Below are 18,259 nucleotides of genomic sequence, written 5' to 3' on the forward strand. Positions count from 1 at the left end.
AATTCTGGGAATTAAAAGTCCACATCATTCAAATTTGTCAAGGTTGAGAAGGTACTGCTTTACAGCAGCAAAAACAATACCAGAATATCTCACATATACTATTTATTGCATAAGATCCAAAATAAACCTACAAAACTAACAATCAATTTTGCATATTATACTGCCAACAGTTAAAGGTTTTCATATAGTCTCCTATGCTGATAGTGCCCCAGGAGCTACATGTATTATTTTTAAATTTTGCAATATGAATATTCTTTTCTATAATGCAGTAAGACTTAACTCATATGCATTGATAACCTATATGCCTATTAAATGATAACTTGTAAGGCAGTAAAATAAATAAAACTAAATACTTAAAAATCTATTAAGAAATAAACCTAAATATCATAAATAAACCATAACTACTTCTAAATCATGGAATGGCTATCATATACACAAACATAAAATAACATTAAGAAAGGTTTTCCTTCTACAGTTACTACAGTAAATAGCTGGAGCAATGATATGACATTAAAATGGGAATGCGCTCAACATTTCCACTTCACATAAATTGCACTTCTGCATTGTTTTCCCATTCTTCTGCTTTCTGCTACTGGATTTTCAGTTTCAAAAACAGTTCCAATCTTTAATAATAAAGGAAAATTATTAACGATTTTAGTTAGTCATGTTTTGTGAAACCTATGCTGAGAAATATTCCCAGATTGCTGGTGGTGGATCTTCAGCATCTTAATTTTAACATGTCACTTTTCAATGTGATTACAAAATGTGGTAGTAGAAAATTTCACAGATTTAAGAAAAACCCGACTAGACCACAAAAATGATTATGAGTGCTCTTCTTACACAAGGTTTAAGAACTTTTTGTTGGTTTATAGCCAATCTTAGTCTTTATAAGTGAAGGTCTATCTTATGCTCATTCCAATGGTCCCATCAGCTATCCTGAGTCAGTGCCGCATAGAACATGCTAACACAGAAGAACCCATCACAAGAACAGGGGGGGGTCAAACCTGTGTATCAGTGGTGTCCAACTGCTGCACCGTCGTGACTGGGCACATGTCGAGGTATTTGTCCTTCTCCTTCTTACTGATAGGGTAGTAGCCCTCACTACCGGGCGCAACCTGTTTGATGCTCCCGCAGGTCAGATGATTTCCTCTTCCGTTTGGGATTAGCGATGTTTGTGAGAGGAGCAGGGGAGTCAAGGAGAATTATCATATAGAACTGATAATGTTAGTCAGTTAGTGAAATGTGTACAAGCAATTCAGTTCATCATATATGTAGTCCATACCGCTACATATATTCTCATCTATTGGAAGACAAAATATGAGCATTATTGCCACAAATACTTCCTTCTCATACGACTCTCCTTTAACGGCCTTGGACCAACAGGACGGGGAGGATAAAATAGCCAATCCCCCCCCTCCAGAATTTATATCTTTATATATAAATAATTGCCAAAAGAAAAGAGCCCCTCCATTGTGCATCTTACTGTTTTTAAATCTAATTAGGCAGCATTAAAGCTGAATATACAAAACTGAAATCTTGCAATCTTTGATTTTTATGAGTTTTTTTTTAATAGGCAAGACCCCATTTGACAACCATAACTGGACCACTTGGTTAAGTGAAGATGTCAAAGTAAAACTGTGACTGTGCTTGTGATATTACTTCAGTTGATCCTAACTTTTATAAACCCCAAAAATATCTTAAATGCAAGGATTAATCATAAAGTTACTTTATCATCAGGGTCACAATGGAAAAGTCACTAATTCGGTCAGCTGTTAAATAAGAACTTGGTGTATCTTCTGCAATTTATTTTAATCAGGTGGTTTAAACCAGCCCAAAACTTTTTAATCTAGCATAGTAGTAAGTAGTAATCCCAGTTTCAGTATTTGCCATCAAGCACATTCCAAACACCAACTGCAATTTGGTTAAAAAAAAGCAAAAGGAGACTGAATATCTGTGGAGATACTCAGTTATTCTGGTCATAGTTGTCTCAAGGTCATAGTTGTCTTTTTCAAAAGGCAACTGGATTTTTTTTCCTTCGAGGAAGAAGACGTTTCACTTCTCATCCCAGAATCTTCATCAGTTTTCACAAGATGGTAGGGGCAATAGAAAGAGGGATTCTTACCATCTCCTCTACCATCCTGCCAAACTGATGGAGCTTCTTGGATGAGTAATGAAACATCTTCTTCCTCCTCAAAGAAAAAGCAGTCCAGTTGCCTTTTGAAAATGCACCTTTGAGAGGAGACGAGTAGTAGCTCTGGAGAAGGGATAGTATCATTGCACTTAAAATAAGATCCTGTACATTAAAGTTTCTGTTATTTTGGAAAATAAAATTCTTTATGTTGTATACTCCATATTTGATAGAATTTCATTAAGTTTGCCCGATAAAGTCTAGTAGAATCCAAAATCAACTTTTTCCTGCTTCCTTTAGATAAAATAGGTAATATGGTAGGAAGAATGGAAAGCCCTAGATCAAGGGGTGTCAAACTCAAGGCCTACGGGCCGTCCTGGAAAAAAGAAAGGACAGGCCCATGGTGCCTCTGCTAGAAAAAATGGAGCAAGAAGGGGTCAAGGAAAAGAGAAAGAAAAAGAAGGAAAAATGGAAGAGAGCAAGGAAGAAAAAGTAAGGAAAGAGGGGGAGGAAGGAGAATGAAAATGAATGAATGAATGAATGAATGAAGGAAGGAAGGAAGGAAGGAAGGAAGGAAGGAAGGAAGGAGGAAGGGAAGCAAGCAAGCAAGCAAGCAAGCAAGCAAGCAAGCAAGCAAGCAAGCAAGCAAGCAAGCAAGCAAGCAAGCAAGCAAGCAAGCAAGCAAGGATTATAAGTGAGGGAAGATCTGAGGGAAATCCCTACCTTAGCCCTTGGCCACCACAGCTGCCCCCAACAAGAATGACATCAATCTGTCCCCTTCCAGACGTCAGACACAACCCTGATGCAGCCCTCAATGGAATTGAGTTTGACAGCCCTGCCCTAGATGTATTGACACTGGATTCCATCTTGGTTAACAGCCATTCCTTCTACCCAGAGAATGGCAGATCTTTGAAAGAAAGGAAGGAAGAGGACTAGAATGTGCAATGGAGGATTCCCAGGAGAACTCAGCAAAATATAATATCCAGGAATCTCTGCTGATAGAATGATAAAAGAGTACTAAAGTGGGATAGAGACGCTATCCAGATGCTGAACTACAATTCTCAGCCTGATCTGTGCTAAAGAACACTGAAAACTATAGCACAGAGGCACCTGGAAAGCCTCTGTAGGTTTGCTGCCGTTTCAAAACAGGTTCAGGAGAGCCACCGCCTACCCACAAATTTAAAACATATTTCAGGAAGGATATTGGTATGCTGGACCCAATGGTATCATTCAGCCAGTCTGTGCTATTGTCCTCATGCAGCAAGCGCTCATACATCAGCCTCAAGTATCTCATGTCTTCCAAATCTAGCCCTGAATTCCAGATGTCATACAAGATTGTCATCTGTTCAAATTCACTGCGTGTCTCGTAGACTGGGGGTGGAAGTGGGGGCTGGGCAGGGGTGTGCTTATGTGAATGAGAGCGCAGAGATCTCCTACGAATCTCCCCTTCATCACTGCTGTCAAGGCTCTCGTCATCTTCTTCTTCCTCCTCCTCTTCTTCTTCCTCACTCTCAGAAGGGAACAGACTCTCTGGGCCAAAAAGTAATACTCCTGGATCCTTTATGACCGCCTCCTTTAGGCCATTGTGGTGGTTTTCTTCTCTGGCTGCAGCTGCTGGTCTGGGACAACAGGTACTTTAGGTTTTTCAAGAGGTTGGGGAGTTGGAGGTGTCAGTGCTACAAGATCACCCACTTCAGATTCAGTTCTGGCTTCAACATGGCATCTGCCACGATTTCCTCAGGAGCCTCCAGAACCTTCACCCATGGTGCTCATTATATATGTCCATGTGTAGCAGGTCAGCAGAACCCAGCAGCGTTGCCTCATCGTGTTTCCGGGAGACAGTTACTGGTGCTGCACGCACTGCCATGGCATAGTTATGCTCCATATAGATGTTGCTGACTTCAAGGGATAACACGGGCGGCAGAAGCAGACGCTTCGGCTCACGAGAGTCGTCCGAGGTCTCCTCCAAATCCTCTTTACCTGCACCGGTGGGCATCTTGAGAGCCACATCTGCCAATACGGACAGGTCAGGCTGATTCGCCAGCTCCAGTAGCGAGGAAGCCCCCATGTGCTCACGTATGAGCAGTTTATCTTCCTCTGGGGGTTGTAGTAACCTAAAATGATCTGAGCTTCGGGAGCGAGAACGGTTTCGGGACCGACCAGTTGGCATATCCTCTGACCAACATTTCACCAAGGAAGCGTGGTCTGCTGGCAGATTGCTGATTGTCCTTTGATTGGCTTTTGACGGCTCCCGCCTGCGGCTTGGAGAAGCCACCAGCTTTACCAGGGAGGCTGTGGGAGGCATGGGGCAGATAACTGGAACCGGGGCATCTGAGGTTAAGGACACTTGGGGTGGTAGCATGGGTTCCACAGGAACTAATGGAGATTGTGCTTCCTCTGTGGGGACAGGAGGAGGAGGTGGGGGCGGTGGGGCTAGGAGACCCAACCGGTGCCAATTCCAGGGGCTTCTCTAAGGCCCCTTCGTCCTCACTAGGAGCTGAGAAGGACACCGTTTTCCGACGCTTCTTGGGTGGTGGCAGAAGTGGAATAGGTGAGGATGGTCGTTCTTCTTGTCGTGTTCGCTCTTCTGGGGCTGTCCTGATACTTTTCTCCTCTGTTGCAGGGAGCAGCAAAGTGTTATTCTGAGGTAAAGAAGGCTTCTCGTCAACAACAGGGCCTACATGAGGGAGATACGGTTTATGTTAGTGATCTAACAAGCCTTTTCAGGGCTAGGTATAAAGATGCAAAAAACATTATTTTCAGCAATAAACAAACAAAAGGAAAAATAAAAGTCTTTATCTAAAGATTGATTTGGTCTATTTATTTAAATGTAGCTTTTAATATTAGATTGCTAACATTTATAGCCGAGCATTAAAGAAGCAAGACAAGAATAGTCATGATCAATGTTCCCTCTATTTTTGGGGGGGGGGGGGGGGGGGGGGGTGCGGAAAAGTATAGTGATTGAGCAGCACATTTTCATAGCTGAGCACCTGAATTTTTTTCACAGATGTTACCCAAGACAACAACGAAATAGGTTTTCATTGTGATGATCCTCCTGATGATCACAATGATCATGATAAGGAGTATGCATAAGTGCACCTATCGTCTGGTCTGTCCTAATGTTTCTCTATTATTAGTATCAATATCATATATATAAACATTGTTGTATCTTTCTATACCAACAGTACATACTTGACAAATAAATAAATAAATAAAATTTAATTTTGGATGAAATGACAACATTATGGGATTTGAGACAAAAGCCTTTTCTATCATCATACCCACTCTTTGGAACATCATTTCCCCAGTTGATTACCATTTGAAAGCTGTTCATTTTAAAATCGTTTTATAAGTACATGTCTAACTGTGAGGGTGATGATTTGGGTACTCTTTTTTTAGCAAAAGGTTTTTTTATTTTTCTCCACCTTCACAAAACAAATGACATGTATATACCTTCCAGTGTTACAAAAAATATATATACTGTAGATACACATTATTATCCATTATTCGGGAATCCCCATCTTCATCTATTCTTTTCATAACCTATCCCAATGTGCTTATTCTTTCTCCGACTCCCCTCCTTCTTTCTTCATCTCCTCCTCCTATCTACTTCTTCACTCCTCCTCTACCTCTCTCCTTCTCTTCCTTCCTTTCTACTTCTTCTTCCACCCTCTTTAACTTTTCCAGAATGTCTCCCATCTTATATTTAGACTAGTGTTACATAATCAAATTGAAGGAATATCCCTAACTCCCCCACGCAAAAGAGAATTCTTGTTGCTTATAACATTTCAATCATAAAACTTAAAATAAATCTATTATACTAGGTATATAATGTCCAAGAAGAAAGCTACCTCCAGTAAAAAAAAAAATCTAGTTTTGTCTTCTGGGTTCACTGTCAAATTAATCCAGCAATAACTTCTACAGTTAATCACTATAATTTATCATTCCAAAATAGTTGTTTATTTCTCATACCTTTTCCTTTTAGGCCTGCTGCTCTCCCCCCCCCCCCCCCCCCGGATCATTTCCTCAATGTTTATTTTTCTGATTCCTTCATTTATCATAACCAAAAACGTCTATTCGGCCTTCAGACATATAGACAAGCATATTATATTGTATTGATTTTCATTATAAATATCAGATTTTCTTAATAATCAGGAGTTTATATATTATTCCAAAACAATTAATTAGTTCAAACTTTCAAACCATAAATCTCCAAATTTTCCATTTAAACATTATCTCATAGATTAAAAACATCATTCCAAACCAATTAATTCAGACTTTCATATGGTAAATCTTCACATTTTCTATTTAAACATTATTTCATAAATTAGGATCATTACTAATTCAATAAATATCAAATCAGAAATTACTTCGTCCTTAATCATGCAATCTTTCCTCTATAAAATAATATTCACATTGTACAAAAAAGAACCAATCTCTCTCTCAAAAATAATCCATATTAATTAAATACATCAGATCATTAGCATCAAAATTCACACTGTTATCATTATTATTTTATTATTATTCTTTATTAGATTTGTATGCCGCCCCTCTCCGCAGACTCATGTTATCATATCATGTTATCATAGCCATTGTATCATTATTAAATCTATTAAACAGCATATGGAATATATATCTCTCTTATAGAGCTAACTGGTAAAATACAATTACAATAATACCTTGTCTTACGAACTTAATTGGTTCCGGGAGGAGGTTCGTAAGGCGAAAAGTTCGTAAGACGAAACAATGTTTCCCATAGGAAACAATGTAAAATCAATGCATGCAAGCAAAAAAAATATCGCAAAAACGGCTGTCACCTTTTGAAACAGCTGGGCGCTTCTCAGCGTTCTCCCGAATGCCGAACCCGGAAGTTCGGCAAAAGTTTGGGTTTGGGAGGCCGCTGAGAAGCCCCGCCACCTGGCTGTCGCCTTTTGAAACAGCTGGGAGGCTTATCGGCGTTCTCCTGAACGCCGAACTCGAATTTTTGCCGAACTTCCGGGTTCGGCGTTCAGGCCGCCGAGAAGCCCCGCTGCCTGGCTGTCGCCTTTTGAAACAGCTGGGCGCTTCTCAGCGTTCTCCCGAATGCCAAACCCGGAAGTTCGGCAAAAGTTCGGGTTCGGGTGGCCGCCGAGAAGCCCCCCCCGCCCGGTTGTCACCTTGCCAGAAGAGCAACGGAGCTGTCAGCCGATCGGGAGGCTCAAACGGAGGTGGGAAATCCCAATAGGGAATTCCATGGGCGGAGCTTTGACGTCCTTCCTGGAGTCCACATTTCAGCCAGCCAGGAAGAACGTCTTCAAGATGTCAAAGTTCTGCCCATGGAATTCCCTATTGGGATTCCCCACCTCCGGGCGGCGGGGCGTCTCGGCGGCCTCCCGAATGCCGAACTTGGAAGTTTGGCAAAAGTTCGGGTTTGGCGTTTGGGGGAATGCCGAGAAGCCCCCTGGCTGTTTCAAAAGGCGCTTCTCGGCGGCCTTACGAACCCGAACGCCGAACCCAAACTTTTGCCGAACTTCCAGGTTCGGCGTTCGGGCGGCGGGTTCGTAAGGCGAAAAAAGTTTGTAAGAAGAGACAAAAATTTTCCGAACCCCAGGTTCGTATCTTGAAAAGTTCATATGACGGGGGGTTTGTATCACGAGGTACTACTGTACTTATTTAGAAGAGGCAGAAGAAAGAGCATTCAATAGGAAAGTCTCTTAATGGAGTGACTACATGTTTTCTCCAGGATGATCTTCTCAATCTATTCCTTTAGATTTTCAAACAACTTACTTTTCATTGCTGCAACTGAGTCCATCCATTTGGCTGCTAATCATCCTGGTTTTCGTTCTTTTTTCCCTCATACTGTGTCAAAAATATTTAATTTGAGCCTGTCTAAGTAATATCTAACTGCAGGGAAGAAAATTATACAGTAGATGATAAAAAAACTCTGCTTCCGGGTTGAAAGTGAAACTGAAAGTAACTGTCTAAGCCAGGGTGTCTCCAATCTTGGCAACAGAATTCTGGGAGTTGAAGTCCACAAGTCTTAGAGTTGCCAAGGTTGGAGACTCCTGGTCTAAGGAGTTTCTTGTCACTTTGATAATGAATCGGAGCTCTTTATTCAAACATCCCCTTCTCTGACTGACTGCCAATCCGGGGCCAATTCCTCTCTCAAAACCCTCCAACGAAAGCGCTCAGGAGAGACCAAAGTTAAGAGGCAGAGCAGGCTAACCAATGGAATCCAAAAGTGATCCTATGGGCAAAGCTTCCATGGCCCTCTGAATTATTGGGATAAAGAGTTTCAGTATTAGAAGCGGGGTTTGTGTTAGGGAAAAAGAGGCGAGAGGGTAGCAGCAACAGCAATCTGGAAGCGAATAAAGGGTAAAAGGCACTCGTACCCCTGGAGTTCTTTGCTCAGTGGGAGGGTGGGTAACCTGAGTTCAGGGTCACCAGTCTCTGTCAGGAGCTGGAGGGGATTCTCCTCTGCAGAGCCTTGGGCTCCTGCAGCTTCTATGTCGGGTGTCTGCACTGAAGTTGAAAATGCTGCATGGCAGGTGATTATTGCGGGCGCGTGGGCACGCACCTTAGCAGGAACAGTGGTCTTTATGCTTTTGAATTGGTGTCTGTATCAGCCCTCCTGACAAACAACACATCTAGATGAACTAAACCTACTGTGTTTCCCCAAAAATAAGGCTCTTATATTTTTTTGAACCTTGAAATAAGCGCTTGGCCTTATTATCGGGGAGGATTTATTTTGGGGCACGTTGAGCAAGACGGGGCTCCTCTTGCTGTCTTACCAGATTTCCAGCTCTGTCTCCCTAACCTTAACCAGAAAAAATGAAATTTTTAGGGCAGGGCTTATTTTCTGGGGAACACGATACCTTACCTCGGTACTCGAACGCTTTGGTTCTCTTACATTTCGGATACCGAACAAAATTTTCGGCAAAAATTTGCTTCGGTATCTGAACAAAAATTCAGATACCGAACAGCCACAGAAAATTTTGTTTATTATCCGAAATGAGGGGACGGGGTGAGAAGGAATGGGAGTTGGAATCCGACACGCCCATCCTGGCCGCCCACTAAACAGCCTCCCAGTCGTGCTCCAAGCTGTAGGAAGGAGGGGGAGGCTGCAATACCGGCAGTTTCGGGGGGCCTCCTTTCCTCAGTGGTTCGTCTTGTTCCCTTTAAGCAGCTACACCAACTTTCTCCTTCCTTCGAGCGGCAGCAGCGCCGGGAACGTCAGCCGCTTCCCTTTCTCATGTCACGTTCCCGGCGCTGCTGTTGCTCTAAGGAAAGCCGCCACCGCCGTCACCACTGCCAGGAAGGAGAAAGTTGGTGTAACTGCTTAAAGGGAAGAAGACGAACCACTGAGGAAAGGAGCCCCCCCCCCCCCCCCGAAACTGCCGGTATTGCAGCTGCCCCCACCCTTACTACAGCTTGGAGTGCTTAGACCTCAGATCTTTATCCCATAGGAAATAAAGGAAATAGGGGCTGGAAACCAATTAAACCCATTTCCATTATTTCCTATGGGATAAATTAATTCGGTACTTGACCAAATCGCTTCTCGACCACACTTCTGGAACGAATTGTGGTCGAGAACCGAGGTACCACTGTATTAAGAGAATTTTGCAAGTCTGAATGTAGAAAACTTCCTGATGCCACGTTTAGATGTTTGATTGATTAGAGGACTGGAAGCTAAAACATATCAAGAACAGTTGCTGGACCCGGGTATGTCTAGTCTGATGAAAAGAAGGACTAGGGGTGACATGATAACCGTGTTCCAATATCTAAGAGGCTGCCACAAAGAAGAGGGAGTCAAGCTGTTCTTCAAAGCACCTAGAAGAAGAAGCAATGGGTGGAAACTAATCAAGGAAAGAAACAACTTCAAAATTAGGAGAAATTTTCTGACAGTTAGAACAATAAATCAGTGGAACAACTTGACTCCAGAAGTTGTGAATGATCCAACACTGGAAGGTTTTAAGAAAAGATTGGATGGAAGTTCCATTTCCTCCTTTGGTGCGATCGGAGACTGGGACTGGGACCTCTGCGGCCAGCTCCAAACACTCCATGCCTGAGAGTCCGAATTCAGACCTAAGCCCCCCCTCCCTCATAGAATGGGCAAAACGAAGGGGAACGGCCATCTGCCCTCCCCAAACTGTTGAGCCTCTAGCCGACGGGCAGAGCTGAAGTAGCAAACATGGATGGCGCAAGCCAAAGGAAAGCCAGGATTAGCAAGATCGTGCAAGGGAAAAAGTGAGTGATCTGCAATTTGGGATGTAAAAGTCTATTTTACTTCTTAATTATTTCCAAAAATACAAGGGGGGAAAAATAAGGAAGCTGAAGAAGAGTGGCAAGTTAAGCATATTAAAAAATGCTTAACCAGGAAGTAAAATGTATTTATTTTTTAGAAAAAAAATTATATTTTAAAGAAGGAAAATCATGATTTTTAACTTAGAAGCTGTCTCTGCTTTACTATGAATTGACAATCATATGTATTGGATTTATAAATTAAAAATGAGGAGATTGAGCAAGAACAATGAAGAGACCTTTCCTGAGTTGAAGCCCGAATGCCATTTTGGGGGAAAAGAGAGGGTGTAACTCTCGGAACTTTTTTCCTTTGTTGGATTTGTTAACGTGGATTTAACTCTATTCTTAAAATGACACCATCTGGAAATAAGGACCCTGAAAGCAGAATCCAGGAAAGGAAAACTCTTGATAAACAGCATGTGAGAGTGAAAGGATTATTTCAAATCATCAATCGTATAGAATTAAGACTGGAAAGTGGAATGGAAAGAATAACAAATACTGTTCAGATGAAGAAAATCTGGAGAATTTTGGAAGGAAACAGAAGAACCAAGAAACAAGCAACAAGAAAGGGAATGTTGGAACACAGAGGGAGAAAAAGGTATACAGTAGTAGAGCAGAAGGGGAAAAAATTTTGCCAAGGGAAAGATAAACTAGGGAAGGAAAACTAGAGTCTTCGGAGAAGGGCGGCATACAAATCTAATTAATAATAATAATAATAATAATAATAATAATAATAATAATAATAACAACAATAATAATAATAATAGAAGGGGAAAGACAGAGAAGATCAAGAAAGGGGAAACAATATTAGACATCAAAAAATGAAAAAGAAAGGAGATAAAGACAGATTTTAGCAAAAAAATAGAGTTAAAGAGAAATAAGAGAGCTAGAGGAAATCTGGAGGAGGCAATCAAAAAAGGATGAAAAGAAGATCAAAATATTGGATAATTTTTTTTTTTTAAAGGGGATACAATTAGTAGTAACATGTTTGGATATAACTTTGATAATAGAAAATATGAAGATTGAATTAAATATATTCTATATGTAGAAAAAGAAAAGTAATATTTCTGAATGTAAGTTTGATAATGAAAATACGTAGAGAGGAATAAGATAGGAATAGTTGTTTTACTGTAATAAAAATAAATATATGTATGAATTACATGTACAACTGAAATTATAAAGTAAAGTAAGAATAGATGAAGATTGAAAAATACAAGAAATCAGAAAGATCTTTGAATATAGAAAAGATGAAGATTGCAAATATGGAGTTTTTAAATGTTTTGTATGGAAAATTTATTGTAATAACGAAAAATAAATGCATGAGTAACGTGTAGTGATGAAATTATAGAACATAAGAAAAGATGAAGATTGAAATATGTAATATGGAAATTTACCTTGGATGGGAAAAATGGAAGAGGGGATAAAGAAATTATAAGATGATTATTGATAAATGTGTAGGAAATAAGAAAAGTTTTAGAAATATATAAATTGGGAAATTATTGCATCTTGGATGTTGGAATTAAAATAGTGATAAAATAGGAAAGGAAAATGATTTTATTTAAGATGAAAGGATAAATAAATTGTAATTATTTTAAAAACAAAAGTACTGTCAAAAATATTGTATGGAGGTATTAAACCAAACACTCACAACATGAAAGGGGACAGAGAAGGGGGAGGTAGAAAATATTAAACCTGAAGTGTATCAATAGATAAACCCATAATAAAGATAAAAGAAATATGGTAGATTAAAGGAAAACATATGAAATAAGCTATGAAAAATGTAAGACTGTGCATAAGTTTTGCAGGTTGCTGGAATACTATCCTCGAAAAATAGAGAAAGTACAGCAAAGGAAGGAAGAAGAGAAGAGAGGAGTTAAGAAGAAAGAAGAAGAGAAGAGTCAGGAGCACTGTTCCGCTAAGCTGTGCAGTGCGCCATGGCGCACTTAGTAGTGGCTTTCAGCGCACAATTTTTGAAACCTGCCCAGGAGCCAATCGCCTACCTTTTGCAAAAGCGACCTTCTACATGGGCTCAGGCAGCGGGGCGGTGGGAGAGGAGGCGGTGAAGGCGAGGGGTTTGCAAGCGACCGTCTCCCCTCACCCCGTGGCTCAAGGCAAGCCACGGGGTTGCCCGGGAAACAGTGCGCTTTTCAAACGCACCACTTCCCCGGGCAGCTGGCTTTGCTGGCTGGCGCAGGGCTTGACGTCAGTGGGCCCCTGCTGCCCCGACAGCAACCTCCGGACAGCCATGCTTGCCTTGTGCTGCTGGGGTGGGGGGGGGGAGGCAGCTGTTTGCAAACCCCTCGCCTCCACTGCCTCCTTTCACACCGCCCCGCTGCCTGAGCCCGTGTAGAAGGTCGCTTTTGCAAAAGGTAGGCAAAAAAAAGAGAGGGGAAGGAAGGGAGAAAAAAAAAGAGAAGAGAGAGAGAGAAAGGAAAAGAAAGAAAGAGAGAGAGAGAGAGAAAGAGAGAGAAAATCAAAATCTAGTTTGAAACTAGCTTAAGTGGTATTTTGATATTGATAGAGTTGCCCCATTCCGAGGTCACTGTTACAGACACACAGTATTTTATTTTATTTTTTTATTTTGAAATTCTCTGAGGCAAAATATGGTGGGTTTTTTAAAAACCAAAATTTCTTTACTGCAGATTAAGATCAGCAAAACAATATCAATCATCCAATTTCTTAATATACTTTAATTTTTATGTCTCTCTGCTGTGTAAAAACCTTTGGTAGCTTATAATTAAAAAGAAAAATAACAAATACCAAAATAAAAGCAGGCTACTGAAAAACAACATGGTTTCTTCACTTTGGCAAGAGTGGTAGAAATTTGAGGAGGGATGATTGATTATTAAATATGAATTGACTATGCAATGATAGTAAAAAAATATATTTAGATGTTGTTTAATATTAGGATGTAATAATTCCTAAAATTGGATTAGAATTTTAGAACTATATAGAATTACATAGTTAAAATTAATGGAAGATACATAGGATAAATAAGGGGTTTATGATATGTACTGTATGATTTTATGACTTTGCATTATGAATTTAAAATATACTTGGAAATGTAGAAGATTGATGAAAGTTAATAATAGTAAATGTTAAGTTCCTGAAAATTAATTGAGCTTGGAAATATTGAATGAAATTATAGAAAAGTAAATATGGAAATATATTAATTGATGCATTGGTCTTCAGATAGATTTTCATAGTATTATTAGATTATTATAATACTATGATAAATATTTAAGAAATGAAGATTTTAAAGTATGGATTTATTAATAGTTGTGTTTTTTGTTTTGCTGGTTGTTTTAGTTTTAATAGTAATAGTAATAGATTTTGGTTTCGTTTTATTATTAATTTCTTTTAATAAAAAAGATTTTTTTTCCTAATTAGAAAATATTTGTATAAGGGTTTTTTGTTTCTTTTAAGAAGAATGTATAAGAAGGAGAAGTAGGCATGATGGCCTATCTGGATTTATAAGAGGATAATGATATTAATTGAAATATAAAATAACAGAATAACATAGTGGGAAGGAACCTTATTCTGCCCTAGCACCAAGGCCCAAATAATTACACAATAAGTTGTCTTGGGTGACATCTGTGAAAAAAAATCAGGCACTCAGGCATGAAAAATTATTTGTTTGTTTGTTTGTTTGTTTGTTTAGACTTTTAAGCCGCCCAGTCCCAAAGGGACTGCCGCTCAGACACTATACTTTTCCACCCACACCGGAAAAAAATTAGAGGGAGCACTGGTCAGGAGAGGGGGCAGTAGGGGAGAATGAAAAAGGGAAGTAGGTTGAGAAAGAGAAGGAAGAAGGGAAGGGAAGAAGAAAGAGAAGGGCGGGCTGTGTGAGATAGAAAGGTAAAAAAGCAAACTTGAACTAATAAAGCAATAAGATAAATTTGCAATATATGTACTGTATTAAACTTTTGTAAAAGAATGAAATGATAAATGACATGATAAACATATACTGTCTGAGCAGGGGATTGGACTGGAAGACCTCCCAGGTCCCTTCCAACTCTGCTATTCTATTCTATTCTATTCTATTCTATTCTATTCTAGAGAGTGGGTCTTTTCTAAGTCTCTTCTCTGACTGTTAACCCACTGGGGTCTCTTCCTTCTCATCTTATCATTCCTAGGTAGCATCTCTTCCTCTTTTCACACATTTCATTAGTGTTGCAGAATACCATAGGCAGTGAAGGAAACAAGCAAATGGATCCTCTAAAGAAACCCGAGGCACAATGACCAGTTCCAAATTATCCAAGATAATCCAAATGACCAAGATTCCCCCACCCCCCACAAAATATGATTTTTAGATAGCATTGACCTTTGGCAATCAAAGCAATCATAGCTTCTCCTGGGGAAGGCTTTAATGCAGAATCATATCAATGCCATGATGGGTGTGTACAACATTCCAGCAGTTCAGATCTGTTTTGAGATCAAACACTTCTAACGCGGTTAAAGCAGGGAAATAGGGGGAAAACATATATGTGTACAAAGCCCTGAGGTTGTTTTTGAATTGGTGCCAACAGGGCAGATTATTCTTACCTTCAAAGCACAGGAATCGTGATAAAATGCATCTGCTGTCCTCCCCATTTCTCAATCTTCATTTTGGAAGAACCAATAGGCTTTTCCTAGGGAAACCCAAAGCCTAGCAACTTACCTGGAAGCAATGCTGCTTCTGACTTCTTCTTGCCCATCTCGATGTCTGTTTCTGGCCATATTCTCTCTTCCATGTGTCCCAATGACTCTGGTGGATGGACATCTGTGGCAGAATCATCTATTTCCTCCATACTCTCAACCTCATCTTCATCAGATGATGACGAAGACGACAAGGAGGACGAGGAAGAAGAGCTGCTTTCGGAATCAGAGGTGCTATCACTGTCCTCATCAGTCTCCTCATAAGGTGAATACTTGGACGAACCATCACTATCACGATCTGTGCCAAGGATAAAGAACAAATAAAATACAGTGGTACCTCTACTTATGAACTTAATTCATTCTGTGACCAGGTTCTTAAGTAAAAAAGTTTGTAAGAAGAAGCAATTTTTCCCATAGGAATCAATGTAAAAGGAAATAATGTGTGCGTTTGGGGAAAGGTGGAGGCCCTGTTTCCTCCCAGGAGATTCCTAGAGAGGCCCCATGGAGGCATCTCCCTATCTTTTCTGGTTACTGCTTCGGAGGCTCGGGTTTGTAAGTGAAAAATGGTTCTTGAGAAGAACCATCAGGTCCTTATCTAGAAAAGTTTGTAAGTACAGGTACCACTGTAACACCATGTTTTTCCACATATTGCATGATGACGGGGCCATAATTTAGCTTTCTTGGGATTCCATTGTTATTACTATTGTTGTTTTCAAATGAAAACAATACATTTCGATGTGAGAAAACTGAAGAAACAGGAAGGCTGGATTTTAGACACTTACATAATTCATTGTTCTTTCTTCAGAACTGAAAAGTACCCGTGAAGTATTTTGTTTTACATCCTTATAGGAAAATAAATAAGGACCAAACTGAATACTTTACACCAAGTTTTGTTTGGAGTTTTAAGCAATAAGTTGCACATGGATATATTTATATTAGTAACACTGCTAAATGCTGATGTCCTGCTGACCCATAGGACAGAGAAATGCTCTGAAAATGATAATCTTGGAGTGGTAGGTGATTGCACAGCTGGAAGAAATGAATTCATTAAAAGCTGTATTATACACATTTCTAAGAATTTGAAATGATTTGTTTGAAGTATTTACCTAGCTACTCACTGCAGCTCTCTAGACCAGAGGTCCCCAACCGCCGGTCCGCGGACCGGGACCGGGCCGTTGGGGTTTTTCAGCCGGTCCGCGGCGCCGCTGACAGCTAGCTTTGGCTGCCGGGGGGGCGGGGAGGATTAAATCCTCCCCCCCTCCAGGAGCAGCAAAAGCCTAAGCGGCGGGGTGCATTTCGGCAATGCTTTCCCTCCGCGGTGGGGGGTGCAGGGCAGGCGCAGGCAGCCCCAGGAGACGCCGCCGCTATCCGGGCGCGGCGAAAGCGAGTCGGTCGAAAGGCTGCCCGGGTCGCGCCTGCGGTCGTCCTCGCGCTCCCATCGCGCAACAAGTGCGGGCTTGTTGTGGCTGCCGCGCGCCGCTTTGCCTCCCTCTGCTGCGAGCCTTCGGGGCTCCGGGGCGGCGCGGCTGGCGGGAGGGCAGCTTCCAGCGGGACGTTGATGGGTCTTGGAAAGCTTTCTCGTGGCGGTGGCCCTGGCGCGGCTGCAGAGCGTTGGTGGGAGCGGGAACTCCGTCGGATCGCCCGAACTCCAAAGCCTCAGCGAGGTTTGGCTGCCGGGGGGGCGGGGAGGATTAAATCCTCCCCCCCTCCAGGAGCAGCAAAAGCCTAAGCGGCGGGGTGCGCCCTTTGCATTTCGGCATTGGCGCTCTCTCCTCCAGGAGCAGCAAAAGCCTCAGCGACTGATCGCGTCGTTTGCCTTTCTGCTCCATCGCTGAGGCTTTTGCTGCTCGTGGAGGGGAGAGCGCCAATGCCGAAATGCAAAGGGCGCACCCCGCCGCTTAGGCTTTTGCTGCTCGTGGAGGGGGGGTTGGCGGTGCCGATACCAAATGCTTTCCCTCCGCGGTGGGGGGTGCAGGGCAGGCGCAGGCAGCCCCAGGAGACAAAGAGTGAATGAGAGAAAGGAAAGAGAGAGAAAGGGAGGGAGAGAAAGGAGTGAGAGATAGAAAGGATAGAGAGTAAGAGGGAATGAGAGAAAGGAAAGAGAGAGAAAGGGAGAGAGAGAAGGAAAGAGTGAGAGATAGAAAGGATAGAAAGAGGGAATGAGAGAAAGGAAAGAGAGAGAAAGGGAGGGAGAGAAGGAAAGAGTGAGAGATAGAAAGGATAGAAAGAGGGAATGAGAGAAAGGAAAGAGAGAAAGGGAGGGAGAGAAGGAAAGAGTGAGAGATAGAAAGGATAGAAAGAGGGAATGAGAGAAAGGAAAGAGAGAGAAAGGGAGAGAGAGAAGGAAAGAGTGAGAGATAGAAAGGATAGAAAGAGGGAATGAGAGAAAGGAAAGAGAGAGAAAGGGAGGGAGAGAAGGAAAGAGTGAGAGATAGAAAGGATAGAAAGAGGGAATGAGAGAAAGGAAAGAAAGAGGAAGGGAGGGAGAGAAGGAAAGAGTGAGAGATAGAAAGGATAGAAAGAGGGAATGAGAGAAAGAGGAAATGAAGGAAATGAACCCCACCCCCATATGACCAAAGCGCCCCCCCCCCCCCCCACCGGGCCATGGAAAACTGGTCTAGCTTAATGCCGGTCCCTGGTGCAAAAAAGGTTGGGGACCTCTGCTCTAGACAGCATACAACCAAAAAACGAACAAAAACAACTCCAATAACAAAACAAGATACACAGTTTAAATTTAAATCCAGCTTTACCCTCCACGGGTATCAACAAACTGTTATTACGATCAGCATGATGATGTGGATAATGGCATGTCACCATGTATACTAGCTAAGGAGGTCTCCTCAATTAATTAACTGGAAAATACCTTCAGATTGTTCCCTCTTTCTTCTGTGTCCCCTGGCACGTTGTTCACCTTCACGTCGCCCTTCCTCTTCCTCCTAGGAAGAGGGGGGATAAAAAATTTCTCAATGACAAGCCCGTTATTCACGCCTCCCCCAAAATGCATCCAAAGCAAAGTCTGGCTAGAATTCCCAAATCACAGAGCAGTAGATTTAGCTCAATGACATTTAAGGCTTGCAAAATTATTCTGAATTCTGCAGGGGAACCCTTTCCTTTGGGAGGCTTTCTTGGAGAAGCATGACAAGAAAAGGAGGAGTTCAAGTTATCCTGAGAATCAACATGCCATCTGACCAAGCACACAAGGGTAGCCATGTC

At 41.6% G+C, this 18,259-nt stretch overlaps 1 protein-coding gene across 1 annotated transcript in view; it reads right to left on the reverse strand.

Annotated features, from left to right (window-relative positions):
- Positions 1-972: 972 nt before the first annotated feature.
- The window catches only part of SETD1A (SET domain containing 1A, histone lysine methyltransferase), a 33,945-nt gene continuing 16,658 nt past the window's right edge, over positions 973-18,259 (reverse strand). Inside the window, 10 exon segments of the mRNA XM_070767087.1 lie at positions 973-1,103; positions 1,105-1,178; positions 3,333-3,353; positions 3,356-3,713; positions 3,716-3,841; positions 3,844-3,885; positions 3,888-4,577; positions 4,579-4,805; positions 15,069-15,344; positions 17,910-17,982. Of these exon segments, the coding sequence (XP_070623188.1) occupies positions 999-1,103; positions 1,105-1,178; positions 3,333-3,353; positions 3,356-3,713; positions 3,716-3,841; positions 3,844-3,885; positions 3,888-4,577; positions 4,579-4,805; positions 15,069-15,344; positions 17,910-17,982 (1,992 nt within the window). The 3' untranslated portion in view covers positions 973-998.

Source organism: Erythrolamprus reginae, chromosome Z (assembly GCF_031021105.1).
Source record: "Erythrolamprus reginae isolate rEryReg1 chromosome Z, rEryReg1.hap1, whole genome shotgun sequence".
Lineage (NCBI taxonomy): Eukaryota > Metazoa > Chordata > Lepidosauria > Squamata > Dipsadidae > Erythrolamprus > Erythrolamprus reginae.